We start from the raw sequence: 18,444 nt of genomic DNA, 5'->3' as shown, positions 1-18,444 counted from the left end.
ACAAGGATGGATCATTGATGGAGAAGATGATAAAGAGTTGAGCCTGATACGGGGCTCACTTGGGAAGTGGTTGGTGAAGCATCAAGAGCAGACGAGATGCTTCAAGCTCAAAGAAGTTCTAGGATGAGAGAGCTTCATGAAGATGATTTTCAATCAGAAGAAGAAGATGGGCAAGAAATCAATGAATTTGATTTTGAGTCCGATGAAGATCGTATATTGGAAGAATATGGAGAGGAAGAAGACCAATTAGATAGTTAGACTTAGATTCTTCGGATATGGTTTATGTTGTATTATTGCTACTTCTACCTTCTTGAACTTATAACTAATATAATAGTTTATTTTCTGAGTCTTAATTCCATTATTTCACTTGTCTTTTCAACTTTGATTTACCTGAAAATAATATCAAATTACATCAAAAAGTTTTTAGAAAAAAAAAAAAAATCATTTTTCCTAGTCGCCGCCTAGGCTCCGCCTAGGCGCTAGGCCCCAGCCTGGCGCCCGACTAGCGCCTAGCGCGTTTTTGAACACTCCACAAGAGTTCTCCCTAACATCTTACTAACTGCCACCTTGAAATATAATCACCAAGCATGACCCCTGATTACTACACTAGCCACTCCATAGGCTGATCCACTGGCTGGTCCTGCGTGCATATTAGGATTACTCTAATTCATTGCCACATCTTTGGTGGCTCCAAAGACTCCAACAACATATGCTAAGCAAGGCCTAGGATTTCCATTGTACAAGACCTTTAAGGTTCAAAGAATGGACGCTGAAGCTAAGGGTTTGCAAGGACAAATCCATAGTTCAAAAGAATCATTAACTTCTCCATAGAGAGAAGATCCAAAATTGGAAAACGTGCAGAAAATATGTACCCCACATACTCCTTAGGTGATAATTAAACAATCTCTACAATCAACAGGCATCACTCCATTACAAGTGTCACTCCACTACTGACAAATGACCAACCCACTGACAAATTTTCAAGTTAGGACTACTGACAATGTCTCTTGGATGTCAGCTCTCTAGCCTAATCACACCACCATAATTATAGGGTCAAACCTCCGTCATGAATGAATAAGAAAATACAAACAAATCTCCCTCCAAACTTGGATTTCCATTATTTTTCTATCATTGCAAAACTTCCTTAGCTCATCCACCATAATTCATCAAAGGCTAGCAACTAATCCCAGCCTTCCTGACACCCTCTCACCTTTTCATATTAATTTTAACAATTATCAAATAAAATTAAAAACCAATCCTCCTTTTGGGGCTTTACCAAGGCTTTAAAGCATCATTCACCACCAAAAAGTTCAATCTGATGCAGCTATGTCAGCCTTCTATTCTACCTTGCATTAGTCAAAATATAACTTAATGCTTTAACACCATAGCTTTCTACAACACAACAAGACCAAATGTAAAAGGGTAAGAAGTTAGGCCAATTTCTATGTGCATATCCAATTCTATTGAGTTATATGGGAAAAGAAGGTTGACAGAATATCCATTTAGAAACTGCAAAATAAAGCCAAAATGCAGAATGGGTGAACGGACATGAAGAATTAATCCATTTCAAAATTCAAGAATGGACATGGAACTTAATGGTTGTGCAACTTCCCAGAATGAAAGCAGCTAGAAAGTTCTCTATCAACCTTTGGTTTCACAATCAGCAGAGAAGGATGCATAATGAACCAATGGAACACTTGTTTTCATCCAAATATTGCTAGAAGTATCATTTCACTACTTATAAGGAGATATTTCTAGCAAAAACTAATGCACCATTAGTAAGTTTTTGTCCTATCAATCTCATGAAATAATTTCTTACCAATGGATCACCTAGTGAGCATGGATTAGATCATTTCAAGAAAAAGGATCAGAGAGTAATTTGGAAATAGATAATCAATCTCTGCTTGCTACATATATTCAGTTTATTGTGATCACTAGTTTAGCAAATATTCAACATTGAAGTTCCCACACAGAATGTTTGTCCAAGCATTAAAGGAACAATTGAGGTGTTTGGACTTTTTAATCGGTAAACAAGTAAGTTTTAAGCTGAAATGAAGAATTAAGCCTATTTGTCAAGTTGAGCATACAGGCTTCTTTCATAACCTTTTCAATACATAGCTGACAACCCTTGATGCTTCATGATGATATCAATTAATAAATAACGGTGGTCATAGATGCCCCATTGTATCCATAATCAATGGGAAAGATATACAAGCATCCCAATTTTCTTCTTATCAAGGTATATGCTATATTGTTAAGGGGCAAAAGTAGTACACATCTTAGAAATCAAGCACAAAGCCCCACCTCTCCCAAAAATTATGTCATAGAAAATCAATATGGCAGGTAATTCTAAGACAAATCTGAGAGCCTTTATTGACGTAAAGTTAAGAGTTCTTTAGTTTGCATATTGCATGTGTCAGGATTTGCATTAGTTAGCATTCAATTCTCGGGAGAGGGTCTCAGAATGTAGCTAGGAATAATATTGAATTTTTATATTTTACAACAACAACAACAACAACATATCCAGCCTTTATCCCACTATGTGGGGTCGGCTACATGAATTCTAGACTTCCATGTATTTTTGTCTTTTGTCATATTCTCATTTAGATCCATATATTTCATATCAAATTTTAATGTCTCTCCCAAAGTCTTCTTGGTTCTACCTCTACCTCTTTTTGTAACTAATTGTTCCATTTCATCAACTCTCCTCACAGGAGCGTCTCTTAGTCTCCTTCTCACATGACCAAACCATCTTAGTCTAGTCTCTCTCATCTTCTCCTCGATTGGCACTACTCCTACCTTATTACGAATAACTTCATTTCTAATTTTATCCTTTCTTGTATGTCCGCACATCCATCTTAACATCCTCATCTCCGCTACACTCGTCTTTTGCTCATGTTGGTATTTGACTGCCCAACATTCTGAGCCATACAGCAAGACTGGTCTTATAGCTGTCCTATTAAATTTTCCTTTCAATTTTAATGGGATTTTACCATCACATAACACCCCCGATGCATTTCTCCATTTTAGCCAACCTGCCTTAATTCTATGTGCGACATCCTCGTGGATTTCTCCATCTTTTTGAATCACTGATCCCAAATATCGAAAATGGTCTTTTCTTTGTAAGATTTGGTCTTCTAATTTTATTATAACATCATCCACTCTTGCATTTTTACTAAATTTGCATTCCATATATTCTGTTTTCTTTCTACTTAATTTAAATCCCTTAGATTCTAAATTGTTTCTCCACAACTCAAGCTTAGTGTTCACTTCTTCTTTTGTTTCATCCACCAACACTATGTCGTCTGCAAATAGCATACACCATGGCACATCTGTCTGAATATCTTTAGTGAGTTCATCCATTACTAGGGCAAATAAGTATGGACTTAGTGCAGAACCTTGATGCAGTCCTATTGTAGTTGTAAATGATTCAGTATCCCCTCCGCATGTTCTGACTCTTGTCTCTACACCATGATACATGTCCTTAAGGGCTTGTATATAGGCTATTTTGACTCCTTTATTCTCTAAAACCCTCCATAATACTTCTCTAGGGACCCTATCATAGGCCTTTTCTAGATCTATAAACACCATATATAGGTCCCTCTGATGATCTCGATACCTTTCCATTAGACGCCTCAGTAAATATATAGTTTCCATTGTTGACCTACCAGGCATGAAACCAAACTGATTTTCTGACACCTTTGTTTTCTTTCTGAGCCTCTGCTCTATTACTCTCTCCCAGAGTTTCATGGTATGACTCATTAACTTAATTCCTCTATAATTTTCACAATTTTGAACATCTCTTTTGTTCTTGTATATAGGAACTAAAGTACTCTTCCTCCACTCATCTAGCATCTTTTTTGATTTAAGGATGGCGTTAAATAGTTGCGTTAGCTAGGAGATGCCCTCTTCTCCCATGCATTTCCATGCTTCTATTGGTATATTATCTGGTCCCACTGCCTTGTGATTTTTCATCTTTTTTAATACTTGTCTGATTTCATTTGAACTTATGCGTCGATAGAATGTGTAGCTCACATTCCCTTCAGAGTTACTAAGATGTCCCAACCTAACTCTTATGTCACCACCATCATTGAATAATTTTGTGAAATACTCCTTCCATCTCTCTTTAATCGCTCCCTCATTTACTAAAACATTTTGATTGTCATCTTTTATGCATTTCACTTGATTTAAATCCGTGTTTTTCTTTCTCTTGCTTTAGCTAATTTATATATATCCCTTTCTCCATCTTTTGTATCAAGTGGTTTATATAGATTCTCATATGCTTTTGACCTTGCTTCACTAACAGCTCTTTTTGCTGCCTTTTTTGCTTCTTTATAATTTTTTTGATTTTCTTCATTGTTGCATTGATATACCGCCTTATAGCAAGTTTTCTTATTTTTAATTTTCAATTGTACCTCTTCATTCCACCACCAAGATTCCTTGAGGTTAGGGGCTCTACCATTTGTCTCTCCAAGGACTACCTTTGCCGTGCTTCTCAGAGCATTAGCCATTTCTTTCCACATTTGGTTTGTCTATCTTTCTCCATTCCATTCCCTTCTACCCCTTAATTTTTCTTTGAAGATTAGTTGTTTCTCCCCTTTTAAATTCCGCCACCTGATTCTTGGATTTTATTTTATGTAATTTTTTCTCTTCCAATTTCTTACTTGGACGTCAAGTACTAGAAGTCTACGTTGAGTAGTCAAACACTCTCCCGGTATCACCTTACAATTCCTACAACATAACCGATCCTCTTGTCTCATGAGGAAGTAATCTATTTGGGTGCTTGAAGTGATATTTTTATATGTGATTAAGTGTTCGTCCCGTTTTTTGAACCTAGTATTGGTTATAATGAGCCCATATGCCATAGCAAAATCTATGATAGATTTACCCTCATTATTAATTTCCCCGAATCCATACCCTCCGTGTACCTCTCTATATCCGTTTCCGTCTCTACCCACGTGCCCATTTAAGTCACCTCCTATAATCACTTTCTCTCCTCTTGGTATCATTTGTATGAGTCCCTCTAGGTCCTCCCAGAATTTTACTTTTATCTCATCACCTAACCCCGCTTGTGGTGCATATGTACTAAAGATATTCATAGTCATTCTTCCTAGACTAATCTTCACCATAATAATCCTATCCCCTATTCTCTTTACATCCACTACCTCATCTATTAAGCTTTTATCCATAATAATCCCCACTCTATTTTTTGCTCGATCAGTTCCTGTGTACCATATTTTATATCCAGCTTCTGATAAATTTTTTGCTTTTTTCCCTACCCATCTCGTCTCTTGAAGGCACATAATATTAATTTTTCTCCTAATCATCACATCCACCACTTCCATAGCTTTGCCTGTTAATGTTCCTATGTTCCATGACCCAATCCTTAATCTATGATTTTGTTTTTGGCCTTGACTTTGGATTTGATTTTGTTTTTGGCCTTAGACTTTGAATTTGATTTTGATTTTGGTTTTGGTTTTGATTTTGGTTTTGATTTTGATTTTGATTTTAGACTAGCTTCTTTACCCACATCTATCCAAGCAAATGCGGAAACTAACTCTTATAAGTTAGTACCAGCAATCCCATTATTTCATATAATTGCATTTTAGTCCCATGTTGTAACCGCCTCTATCCCTTATAAATAGAGGCGGATAGGTTCTCGGTCATAACACACATTCATTCATTCTTTTCTGTTAAGTCTTGCATGGTCTCTAGAGAGAATTGAGAGACAGCAAAGCTCGGTCCTTGTATTCTCAAGAGGGAAGGCTACTATTAATAGCCAAGTGTGTGCGAGAGGGAGTGCAGTAATTCTATTGCTTTCTAGTGGATTCTGTCAGGTCTTTGGCAGTCTGGATGTAGGGCATTTTATCCTAAGGGAGTGCCTTAACCAGGATAAGTCTTCTTGCCTCATTTACTTTCTGTTATTGTTTTGATTTCTTCTGCCATCTGGTATTCTATTTCTGTTCTATTGGTTGTGAGTTGGCTGTGAGAAGTGGGGGTTTATCGTGTGTATAATTGACGCAGCGTGTAGCGCGAGTGTGAAGAAAACACACCAAAATAAACCCTTGAAAGAGCAAACTTCAATGACAGAAGCTTGGCTTTCAAGAAGACGCAAAAACAAGACTGTTTTGCTAAGAAAACCCAAATAGGTTGCTGAAATTTGATTAAGAAAAACTTGATTACAAACTCTAGATCCTAAGCATATTTATAGTATTTGGCTAATCCAAATCTATCTAATATTTGGAAAACAAAATCCAACTAGAATCCTAATAGAAATAAATCATAATCCAACATGAATCAGAATCCTAAATCAAGTAGAAACATGAAATTGAATCCTAAATCAAGTAGAATTCTAAAAACTTAAGAAGTATTAAAATAACATAAAGTAGAATCCTAAACCAAGTAGAATTCTAAAACTTAAGAAGTATTAAAATATTGTTCCGGCGTGGTCGGGCCGGGTCTTGATTGGTGACCGCATCATTCACCTCCACTTGAGAAGAATTCGTCCTCGAATTATGATCTGAGTATGATAACTCAACGTCCGGCAAATACAAAAAAAGATCAGCAACATTGAATGTTTTGGAAATACCCATATGATTTGGCAAATCCACAACATAAGCATTATCATTGATCTTCTTTGTAATCTTGTAAGGACCATACTTCTTTGGCTTGAGCTTGTTCTGTTGTCCTGTAGGAATCCGTTCCTTCTTCAAGAATATCATGACTTCATCTCCAACCGCAAATACCTTGTGCTTCCTATGCTTGTCAGCTGCTGTCTTGTACTTCTTATTCGCCTCGTGCAACTTTTGCTTGACATCTTCCTGAACTGCTTGAACGTGTTCGGCTAAGTCACTAGCTGCAACACTGAAACCTGGTACCTTTGGTAATTTTACCAAATTCAATGCATGATTAAGAACTTTCATGTATATGATAGAGAATGGTGATCTTCCTGTTGAGCTATGCATGGCGTTGTTGTAGGCAAATTCCACTTGAGCTATGACTAGGTCCCATTGTCTTGGCTTGTCTTTGCAAACACTGCGAATCAGATTTCCTAAGGTACGATTCACCACCTCTGTCTGTCCATCAGTCTGGAGATGTGTTGTGCTACTGAAATTCAAAGATGAATCGAACATTCTCCACAAGGTAATCCAGAAGTGACTCAAAAACCTTGTATCACGATCCGAAGTAATAGTTTTAGAGACTCCATGTAGTCTAACAATCTCCTTGAAAAACAGTTTGGCTATAGCTACTGCATCTGCTGTCTTCTTGCATGGGAGAAAGTGCGCCATCTTGGAAAACCTGTCAACCACTACAAAAACAGAATCCATATCTCGTTGGGTTTGCGGTAGACCCAACACGAAATCCATAGACAAATCTTCCCAAATAGCATTGGGAACAGGCAATGACATGTAGAGACCGGCATTAGAAGAGTGCCCCTTAACTGTTTGACATATATAACACCTCGCCACAATAATAGAAACATCTCTCCTTGCTCTTGGCCAATAATACCTTCCCATAACAGCTTCAATAGTCTTGTCTCTGCCAAGATGCCCTGCTAAGCCACCACCATGCAAATCCCGAATAATTTTCTCACGAAGAGATGTGCAAGGGATGCACAACTGATTTCCCTTCATGAGAAACCCATCATGCACATAGAAATCTCCTGATGGTTGCTGAGACATGCATTGTTCCCACACATGTTTGAAATCTTCGTTTGTCGAATATAATTCTTTCAAGCACTCAAACCCAACAATCTCAACACTAAGGGTCTTGATCAAATCCACATGCCTACTCAAAGCGTCTGCCACTCGATTATGCTGTCCCGACTTATGTACAATTTTATATGAAAATTTATCAATAAAAGCAAACCATCTAGCATGCATATCACTCCTCAATTTCCTTTGGCTACTCAAGTACTTAAGAGCTTGGTGATCCGTGTAAAGAACAAATTCTTTGGCAATCAAGTAATGTTCCCATATCTTAAGAGCCCTCACTACTGCATAAAACTCCTTATCATAAGTAGACCACTTTCTTCTGGCTTCACACAACTTCTCACTGAAAAATGCAATTGGTCTCTTCTTTTGGGACAACACAGCACTTATACCCACTCCACTCGCATCACACTCAACCTCAAACAATTTGTCAAAGCTTGACAAAGCTAAGACAGGAGTGGTACATAATTTATCTTTTATCAAGGTGAAACTTTGCTCTTGTTCTTCACCCCAATGGAACTTTCCTTTCTTTAAACACTCAGTAATTGGAGCCACAATACTACTAAAGTGTTTGATAAACCGCCTATAGAAAGTTGCTAACCCATGGAAACTTCGCACATCACTGACATTTTTAGAAGTTGGCCACTCTCTAATAGCTCGCACTTTTTCCTCGTCTACCTTTACGCCCTCTTTACTTATAACAAAGCCCAAGAACAACAAGCTCTTACTCATAAAAGTACACTTCTTCAAATTAGCATGAAGTTTGTTTTCCCTCAACACACTCAACACCTCTCGAATATGCCCCTCATGATTAATAGACTTACTGTATATCAAAATATCATCAAAATACACCACAACGAATTTACCAATGAAATGGCGTAATACTTGGTTCATTAGTCTCATGAAAGTGCCTAGTGCATTGGTTAGTCCAAAGGGCATGACTAACCACTCAAACAACCCATCTCTCGTCTTGAAAGCTGTCTTCCACTCATCTCCAGGTCGAATTCTGATTTGATGATAACCACTTCTAAGATCAATTTTGGTAAAAATCACAGCCCCATCAAGTTGATCAAGCATGTCGTCGAGCGTAGGAATTGGAAATTTGTACCCAATAGTAATTTTGTTGATGGCTCTATTGTCAACACACATCCTCCAACTCCCATCTTTCTTTGGTGTCAATAATGCTGGCACTGCACATGGACTCATGCTAGTCTGAATGTGCCCTTTTCTCAACAATTCCTCTACCTGCTCACGCCAAATCTCATTCTCCCTAAGACTCATCCTATAGTGTGATAGGTTAGGCAAGCTAGCACCAGAAACCAAGTCAATGTGGTGTTGAATATCTCTCATAGGAGGTAGCTCATTAGGCAACTCCTCAGGAACCACATCATGAAATTCCTCCAACAATCCCTGCACCTCCACTGGAATTTGATTCACCTTCAGTAGCTCACTCACACTCTCTCCCTTAATAACCAATAAGTGAACCTCTCGAGTATCCTTACACTCCCTCACAAACTCAGTGTGTTTATGTGTAACGGTAAGAAAATTTCGCCCCTCCACTTTGGAAGCTTTGGTTTGATTCTTTTCCACTACGGGTAACAAAGTATAACGCACACCTTCTTTCTCAAGCTGATATGTGTTCTTCCTACCCGAGTGCTTAGCATCCACATCAAATTGCCAAGGCCTCCCAAATAAAATATGGCAAGCATCCATATCAACAATATCACAATAGACTTCGTCGGAGTACCTACCAATAGAAAAAGGCACCCTACAACGTTCATCCACATGTATGCCACCAACTTCTTTGATCCATCCAATCATGTAAGGGCTTGGATGTTTTTCAGGAGTTAACTGCATTTTTGCCACCACGTCTCTTCCTATGATGTTCTCCTAACTTCCACTATCAATAATCAACTCAAAGATTTTTCCTTTCACCGTACACCTCGTGCGAAAAAGCTTATGCCGTTGAGTAATATCTTCATTCTTTTGAGATAGCATTAACTTCCTCACTACACAGGTATATTGCCCATGTCCATAATCTTCTTCGTCATCCTCCCCATCAGGCCCGCAATATACTTCCTCTTTAGCAACATCTTCCTCTTCCTTTTCTACAATGTTAACTGTTTTCCTCCTTGGACAATCACTAGATCGATGCTCAACCTCATTGCACTTGAAACATTTTAAAAGAATAGGCTTTGCATAAGGATTAGGGGATTTTGGAAGATTAGAAGTAGTACCTCGAATGTTTCCCCCCGTTGTAGCCTTATTAGGGTTGACTGTATGGGGTGGATTGGAGGGTTGCGCTCCTTGAACCGACTTGCCTTTATCAAAAGCTGGTTGTTTATTTTCATTCTCACTATACCGACGATAGTTGTCATTACGAGATCTCTCACTCAACATTAACTTAGCCTTTAAAGCTAAGTTCCTTGCTTCTTGCACACTCAGAACCATCTGAACCCCAATTTTATCATGAATAGCAAGCTTCAATCCATTCAAATAACGAGCTGCTTGTTGATTGTCACTTTCTGACAATTGGTTTCTCTCCGCTAATCGTAAAAACTCATAGGTATATTCATTCACACTTTTCATTCCCAGTGCACATCTTTGATAAGCTTCAAACATATATTGTTCATAGTCAGGGGACAAAAACCTACCTCTTAACAGTTGCTTCATTCGTCTCCATATCTGAACTGGCTGTCGGCCTTCCCTTAATCTCGTTTCTCTTAATTGCTCCCACCAAACAGATGCACCGCCCTTCAACCTGTAAGCCACTAACTTTACTTGTCGTTCATCTGGGATTTCCATATATTCAAAAAAACGGTCAACCTCAACGATCCAATCCAGGAACCCCTCAATATCAAGATCTCCACTAAAGGTGGGAATATCAACTTTTAGTTTATACTCATCGTTGCCCCAGTGGTTGTGCTAATGCACATTCCTCCTAACCCCTCTACCACCAGGGTTAGCTATTGCTCGACCAAAATCATCCTCTTCATCACTATCTTCAATCACTGGTCTTCTAGGATTAACAAGGACATGATTAATGGGTGGTCTTCCCGCTCTGGCTTGATTCACCCCATTATTCAGGTTCCTGTCATCATCAACTCGTAGTAAGGTGCCCAATTGGTTGCTATGTTGCTCCAATCGTTGCTGGATAGTACGAGTTACTTCCTGCTGTTCTTCGATTGCTCTCCAAACTGCGGACAACCTCTGATCACCGTCACGAGGCTGGTTGCTACCGTTACCTTCAAGATTGGCCATCTGATTGGTTGATTAACCGCTCTGATACCACCTGACGCAGCATGTAGCGCGAGTATGAAGAAAACACACCAAAATAAACCCTTGAAAGAGCAAACTTCAATGGCCGAAGCTTGGCTTTCAAGAAGACGCAAAAACAAGACTGTTTTGCTAAGAAAACCCAAATAGGTTGTTGAAATTTGATTAAGAAAAACTTGATTACAAACTCTAGATCCTAGGCATATTTATAGTATTTGGCTAATCCAAATCCATCTAATATTTGGAAAACAAAATCCAACTAGAATCCTAATAGAAATAAATCCTAATCCAACATGAAGTAGAATCTTAAATCAAGTAGAAACATGAAATTGAATCCTAAATCAAGTAGAATTCTAAAAACTTAAAAAGTATTAAAATAACATAAAGTAGAATCCTAAACCAAGTAGAATTCTAAAACTTAAGAAGTATTAAAATATTGTTCCGGCGTGGTCGGGTCGGCTTTGGACTGGGTCTTGATTGGTGACTGCATCAATAATTAGTCCTATAGTCAACAGCATGTATAGGGGCCTTGCCCATTTCCCTTAACATGGTATTAATTATCAATAACTTTCATAAGTCAGTATCATAAAGAAAATATTTTTCACTATTTCTCAATACCTCTTTCAGGGAGAAATAGTAAATAAAAACTTAAAAGACATAGAACAATGGCTTATAACTTAATCAACAATAATTAACTGGATTACCATTTCTAAGATATTCAGGAGGTGTGTATGCAAGATTCGTGCTATAACTTTTACCATCTCTGCTGTTTTTCATCAAGCCAAAACATGAAAGTCGTGGATCGCCATTCTGCCAAAAATAACAGACTAAGCAGTTAGCTGTCAGCTCAAATTCTAACCAACGGATCCTCTATCCTATAAGAAAAGACTTAAATAAGAAAAAAGAAAAGGATCCACTAGATAATACTATATAAATTGCTAAAGTAATGAAACATTTATACATAGAGCAAACATTAAAAGATATTTGACAGCACCTCATCAAAGAGAACTCTATATGCGTTCAGGTCATGGTACAGTGGCCGGCCTTCAGTGCTACAGTAGTCCAATGCTTCAGTAATGTATAGAGCAACTCTTAGTCGCATGGCCCACTCAATGGTTTGGTTCTCCCCTGTGGAGGAGGTAATCAGATAAACTTATATATTAACAAACAAAAGACCATCCTAAAACCAAATATGAACAACAACAACATATAACTCAAACATGCATCCATACGCATGTAGGCAGGTGATCATAAATTTTAAGGCGTTATTTGAGCTTAACAAAAAATGCCATGTAAATACTAATGAAAACATAAGCATAAGCTTAATGCAGCTTATAAAATTCAGGTTTTAAACAATCTGTTTCTGCTTCCCAAATTGTAAAGAGAACTACAAAAGCAGAAAATAACACAACATTCCAAAATGGTAGATGCAACTTTGCAAGGCAATTTTACCTAACATACAAGAATATTGGGTTAAACCTATAGAGTCATAAGATCAATTTAGATATTTTGAATTAATTGTTCAAAGAGAACTAGAGATTATTAGATACTAAAAAAATCAAGGCATGATAGTTAAAATGGAGAAGTCCATTCAACATTTTATGCAATTGGAAAGTCCCTTTCAAACAAAAAGAAAAAAAAAAAAAGGAGGCTACAAGATCATATTTGTTCTATGGCACAGAATACTTGAAGTCTGGAAAAAATGAGCATAACAGAGTTAGATGTTAAAATGAACGTGCAGCCAAATGAGACATGTATTATCAAGTAGTGCATTAGAACTTATAGAGGAAATACCAAGACTTTCTTAATTACAATTAGACTGTATTAAAGATCTGCACTTAGCCCCTTCACTCTTGTAATTGATGAACTCAAAAGGCACATCCTATTATCTTAGTATATGGGAACCCCCCCATTATCTTAGTATATGGGACCCCCCCCTCCAACCACCACCAAAAAAACAACCACTGAACTTAAATTATGCAAGGAGATCTTAGAATCTAAAAGCTTTAAGTTAAACACATCAAAAAAACTGAATGTTGAATCTAGATTTAGTAGAAATGTGTGTGAATGATATCTATATAAGACTTAAAGATTAAGTTATTCCTACAAAAGATCCATTTAAATATCTCAGATCAATTGTTAAAAAAAAGATTATTGGGGAAATTACTCAAAATCAACATGTTAAAAGTCAAGTGAAGAAATGTATGCAAAATTTTAAAGCTAAAATCCTTTAAAGCTTAAAAAAAAAGTCTATCAGATAGTTATAAAACTTTCTTTGCTATAAACCTCAGAATGAAAGGTAGTTAAGTACTATATGTGTAAAATCTGATTATAACAGAAATAAAGATGCCACAATGGATGTGTGGCTATATAAGAGAAGACAAAATTAAAACAAGAGTATCTAAAGTAAACTTGAAGTGATGCCTATTGAAGAACAGATACATGAGAAGGAATTAAAGTGATTTGAACATATAGAAGATGATCAATAGCTACCCATATGAGATGAGTGAATGGAATGAAAAAAGTTTGTAGTCAAATAGGTAGACAAAGACCCCCCAGAGAAAACCTTAGTAAAAAAACTCTTAGACATGACATGAAACACAATAATCTTGCAAAATATATGTCCATGGAAGGAAATGATTTGAGAGTTAGAACCTAAAATTCGAATAAAAGACTCGACCTAATGGAATTAATGCTTGTTATGATGATAATGATAAAAGTTAGATAGTTAAGAGTGATGCTAGTTGAAAAAAAAAAAAAAAGAAGATAAATAGGTCGCCATAAAGATGGTTTAGGCATATGGAAAAAAAAAAAAAAAAGGGCCAAAAGATGTACATGTAAGGTAAGTGAATAGAACAAAAGATGTTTGCAGCAACAAAGAACAAACAAAAAGAAAACATTAAATAACTTGGTGGAGGACCTGGGACCCCACATGAAATATCGTCGTTTTACAGAAGGGACACCAATTGATTAAGATTATTGGAGGACTAGAATTTATCTAGCCAACCCACCTTATTCGATTAAGACTTGCGAAAGGGGTGATGAAGACCTATATAGAACTTCCATAAACCGTTCAGGTCGCTGAAAGTCTCTAGTTATCATGATTGACCAAAAATATTTACCATAGGTTATGCATTTCCAGAGTGGTTGGTATCAGGCACGAAAAACCTCAAAGTTCTAAATATTGGCCATTCTGAGAAAAGCCCCATTATCAAGCTGGACACAATGAAGCTGAAGTTGAATCATTCAGCTACAAGGAAATGAATCCCAAAATTATAAATACTTGGAACACATTTGTGGCCAACCAAAAACGCAATGAAACTGGAAAGAAAACTAGAAGCCTTAACCATTAGCAAATAGTTAACGAATTACTTCACTAGATCGTAACAAATCACCAAATTTTGAGCTAAAAGTGTCTATTTAATTAAGCGGGGAAACTACTGCGGAAACTTGGCTTCAAATTGACAGAATTGAACAGAATTTGCAATATCGAAATAGAAATAGAACCAATTCATCTGCACGTACAGTGGAATAGATGTTTCGCCAAGGTGTTATTGGGCATATACTCGGCGACGAGAAGCCTCTCATCGGCATCGCAGCAGTAACCAATCAAATTAGCGAGCTTCTTATGCCTCAACTTCCCAACGCCCCACGCTTCGTCCTTCAAGAAAGAATCAGACAACAACAAACACATAAACCCCCCAATTTCAACAAACCCTAGAACCGAACAACGAATCAAAGAATCCACAAATCATTACAGCGAACTGCTTGGGATCGGGCCAGGCCATCTTGGTGAATTTCTTGACGGCGATCCACCTCCGGTTCTGCAGGCGGCCCTTGTACACGACATTTGGGGCTTTCTCGCCGCCCTCCGAGACGATGAAATCGGAGGAAAAGTTGTTGGTGGCCGCCTTCAGGTCGGCTAGCGAGAACTCGGAGAACGCCGGCACGCCACCCGCGGCGTCGCCATCGGCGGCTCCGTTCGAGGGGTTGTGGTGGCCGCCGCGTTGATCCTTATCCGACACATGCCCGCTAAGGAAGGAGGATTCGCAACAACCCATTCTGTGTTGACTCAGTTGGGAAGCATACCATACAAGATTGATTCGAGAGAGAGAGAGAGAGAGAGGGAGGGAGAGGTATATCTGTGTGTGTGTGTGTGTGTGTGTAACAATTGCAGATGCACAGAGATAGGGGGAACCGTATACGCCGATTGTACGGTCTTGTGGGTCGAGAGGGAGAAGATAATCAATCCGATTTGAGAGATGAAGATGAATGAATAAACTGGAGTTTTCTACAGCTTGGCCTTCTTTTTCCTTCTCATCGACTTCTCCCTCTCTTTCTCTTTCTCCCTTCACCTCGCTTTCTGCATTGACAGAACCCTCTCCCTAATTTATTTTTCACTTGCTGAGGTGGTCCTTTCATACCAGAATAAAAGGGCATTTTGGTCTTTCCCTCACCATCCCTGTTCTTTAGCTTGTCCAGTTAATTTCTTTAACCTTTTTGTTTCCTCGTATGCCCTCTTAATTTTTTTGCTGCAAAAGGTAAAATTAATCAACTTAAGAGCTTTTATACACTGTCTCACATATGTGGGAGAGATTAATCACAATACACGGTAGTTCCTAAGATAGGAGACACAATGCATAGTACCCACAATGAGTCTACGAAGCACGAAAACGGCTCGGACGAGCCGTTTCGCCGTTTCGCGTTTCGGAAACGCGAAGAAGGCCTGAAATCGTGTTTGGGTCGTTTTTGTAAATTGCGAAACATTCCGGGGGGAGTTTCGCAATTTACAGAAACATGTTGGAAACGCGTCTCCCGCAGGAAACGCGTTTCCAGCGACTAGTCACCTGCAACGAGGAAGGTCACTGAGAGGCGAGGCGAGATATGTAGTGTGCGGCTACGGTTGACAGTGAGGCGAAAGATGGAGTGTACAATGGCAGACGACGGTCAGCGATGAGGGTGAGAAGCGAGGGACGGTGGCAGAGACATGTCGACTATGAAAGAGGCGAGGGTGAGGGTAAGAGAGTCGTCGATGGCGAGAGAGGCGAGCGATGGTGGCAGAGATGCGTCGACTGTGAGAGAGGCGAGATCAAAGGCGAAGGTGATGGCAAGAAACTCGTCGATGGCGAGAGAGGCAGCGACGATGGCAGAGACGCGTTGACTGTGAGAGGCGAGATCGACGGCAAGGACGAGGGCAAGAGACGCGTCGACGGCAAGAGAGGCGGCGACTGTGGTAGAGACGGTTAAAGCGGCGGCGATCGGCCATTGAGAGCGAGCAGCGAGATAGGGTGGCGGCGGCGGTCCGCCATTAACAACAACCACTGATGCAATTTAGGGTTTACATTATTTATAGTATATAAATTATAAATTTAATATTATTTATATAATTTAGTTATTTAAACTAACAGCGACCACTGATGCTGTTATATAAATAATATTTAATTTAAATTAACCACTGATGCAATTTATAATATTTATATAATTTAAATTTATAAAAATTGCATAGTGGTTCCGTTTATACATTATTTATATTATTTATATAATTTAAATTTATATTATTTAATAACTGTTAATTAAATTATATTATATAAATTATATGCAATTAAATTTAAATTATAATTTAATTTCACATACACCCCTATATTTTTAAAAATTACAATTTACCCCGCGTTTCTGTTTCCTAACTTTTTTGAAAAATACCGTTTCCGCATTTCCGTTTCCACGTTTCTCGTTTCTGTTTCCGTGCAACATAACAATGAGCCACCCTCACAAGAGGATAAAACTCCCACACTACGACTGTCATGACTCGAACCTGCATTCTTGGGTGTAATCTTCTATCCTGTGAACCATCTATGCTACTGTCACGTGTTTGTACTTTTAATAATCTTAAACAAAACAAAATAAAACCTCTCAATAAAGCTTAAACCATCATTGTGGTTGTTGTAATTGTTATTCTCAAAATATAATAAAAAAAAATTAATGTAAAATATATGATCTTAATTACAATGATCAAGAGAGGTGGAGGTTTTTGTTGTAATGATCAGGAGACTCAGAGACCTTATTACAATGATCAAGTACCATAATAAACAAGAGATTTGGAGACCTTATTACAATGATCAAGTGCCATAATGAATAGGAGACTCTTATGACTGAAAGGTCTTAAAATGAACAAAAAATCTTAAAGAAATCAAATGCCCTCTGATAATTGGGTGCCATTTCGTGATGAACAAAAGGTTAAGAGCACATGAGGATGTTCCTCGCATAAATTCTCCGATAGTTAAGTTAGTTTTCAAATATTTGGGCACAAAAATAGAGACTAAGTATTAGAGTAAGGATATATGAGAAAATAGATAGATCTCCTATTTGTAGATGAATGAGAAGAAAACACATGGTAATCATCCCACATTTTTATGATAGAATATTTATGGTATATTTTTAGCATATTATCGCCATATTCTATAGAATGATTGAATATTCCTATGTGTCCCCCCGAAGGGTCTTAGAAAAAGGTTCCTGGGTTCGGTTTGAGAAATGCCCCATGAGGGTTTTTGTTGGTTACAAAAGAGGCTTCTAGATGTAAAAGATAGAAACGGCCAAGAAATCGAGAAATGGTGCTTTTTTGCTTTCCTTGGCTATTTGCCTTTCTTTTTTGTTCGATTCGTTTTATTTTTCCTTCATTGTTCATCACTTAATAGGTTATCTTTTGTTGTATTATTCATTTTGACTGAATAAGCCCCACTCAATCATTGTCTTGTCCTTTGCTTTTTTGTTTCCTTATTTGTTGTTGTTACTTTTGGGTTGTGTTTTGATGTTTCATTTTAAATATTGTTATTCTTCAATGGATCAAAGGTGCATTCATTGTTGTGAACTTTCCATGATCGAGTAAGGAGTGCCTACTTGATCATGATTGAGTGGGATACCCGACTCAGTCGTGTCTTGATTTATTTTCACATTGTTTTTTCTTTATTGGTTTTTACTCTTGGTTTATGGATTTTGGCCCATTTACGTGTGCACTTAACCCATATGTCTACTCGTAGATTTTGATCTGACTCGGTCACTTAGGCCTACTCCATATTTGAAGTGCCTACTATTTACAAGGCATATCAACAATAAACTTTAATCTCACTAAATATGAAAATTTAAATGAATTTTTCCTACTCTGTAATCATCCCCATTTATTACTATTTTTTTTGTAAACTCATTTATATTTCATACCCTCTCTAAAATAATCATGTATCATATATTTATATACTAAGTGTGACTTCAAACTTATATTATAGACAATTTTAGTGTGACACTTCCAATATGAATTACATTAATCAATATTTAACATATATTAATTCTTAATTGTCCAACATCTTCAATCATATAACAAAAACAGTTGTCTATAAAACTTTTATTTTTCAACTCATAAAAAAATAACAACTGCACAATATGTTTGATCCATTAATCATCT

General features: G+C 37.6%; 1 protein-coding gene across 1 annotated transcript in view; it reads right to left on the bottom strand.

Annotated features, from left to right (window-relative positions):
• The window catches only part of LOC127808007 (serine/threonine-protein kinase BSK1-like), a 38,485-nt gene extending 23,116 nt beyond the window's left edge, over positions 1-15,369 (bottom strand). The window contains exons 1-4 of the mRNA XM_052346302.1: positions 14,747-15,369; positions 14,514-14,649; positions 11,983-12,116; positions 11,693-11,798 (exon numbers count right to left, since the gene is read on the bottom strand). Coding sequence (XP_052202262.1) covers positions 11,693-11,798; positions 11,983-12,116; positions 14,514-14,649; positions 14,747-15,049 — 679 coding nt within the window. The 5' untranslated portion in view covers positions 15,050-15,369. The remainder of the gene's footprint in view (positions 1-11,692; positions 11,799-11,982; positions 12,117-14,513; positions 14,650-14,746) is intronic.
• Between the last annotated feature and the right edge of the window lie 3,075 nt (positions 15,370-18,444).

Source organism: Diospyros lotus, chromosome 8 (assembly GCF_014633365.1).
Source record: "Diospyros lotus cultivar Yz01 chromosome 8, ASM1463336v1, whole genome shotgun sequence".
In the NCBI taxonomy this organism is placed as follows: Eukaryota; Viridiplantae; Streptophyta; class Magnoliopsida; order Ericales; family Ebenaceae; genus Diospyros; species Diospyros lotus.
Note: the sequence above shows the minus strand (reverse complement) of the source record. Positions and strands in the feature narration are given on the sequence as shown.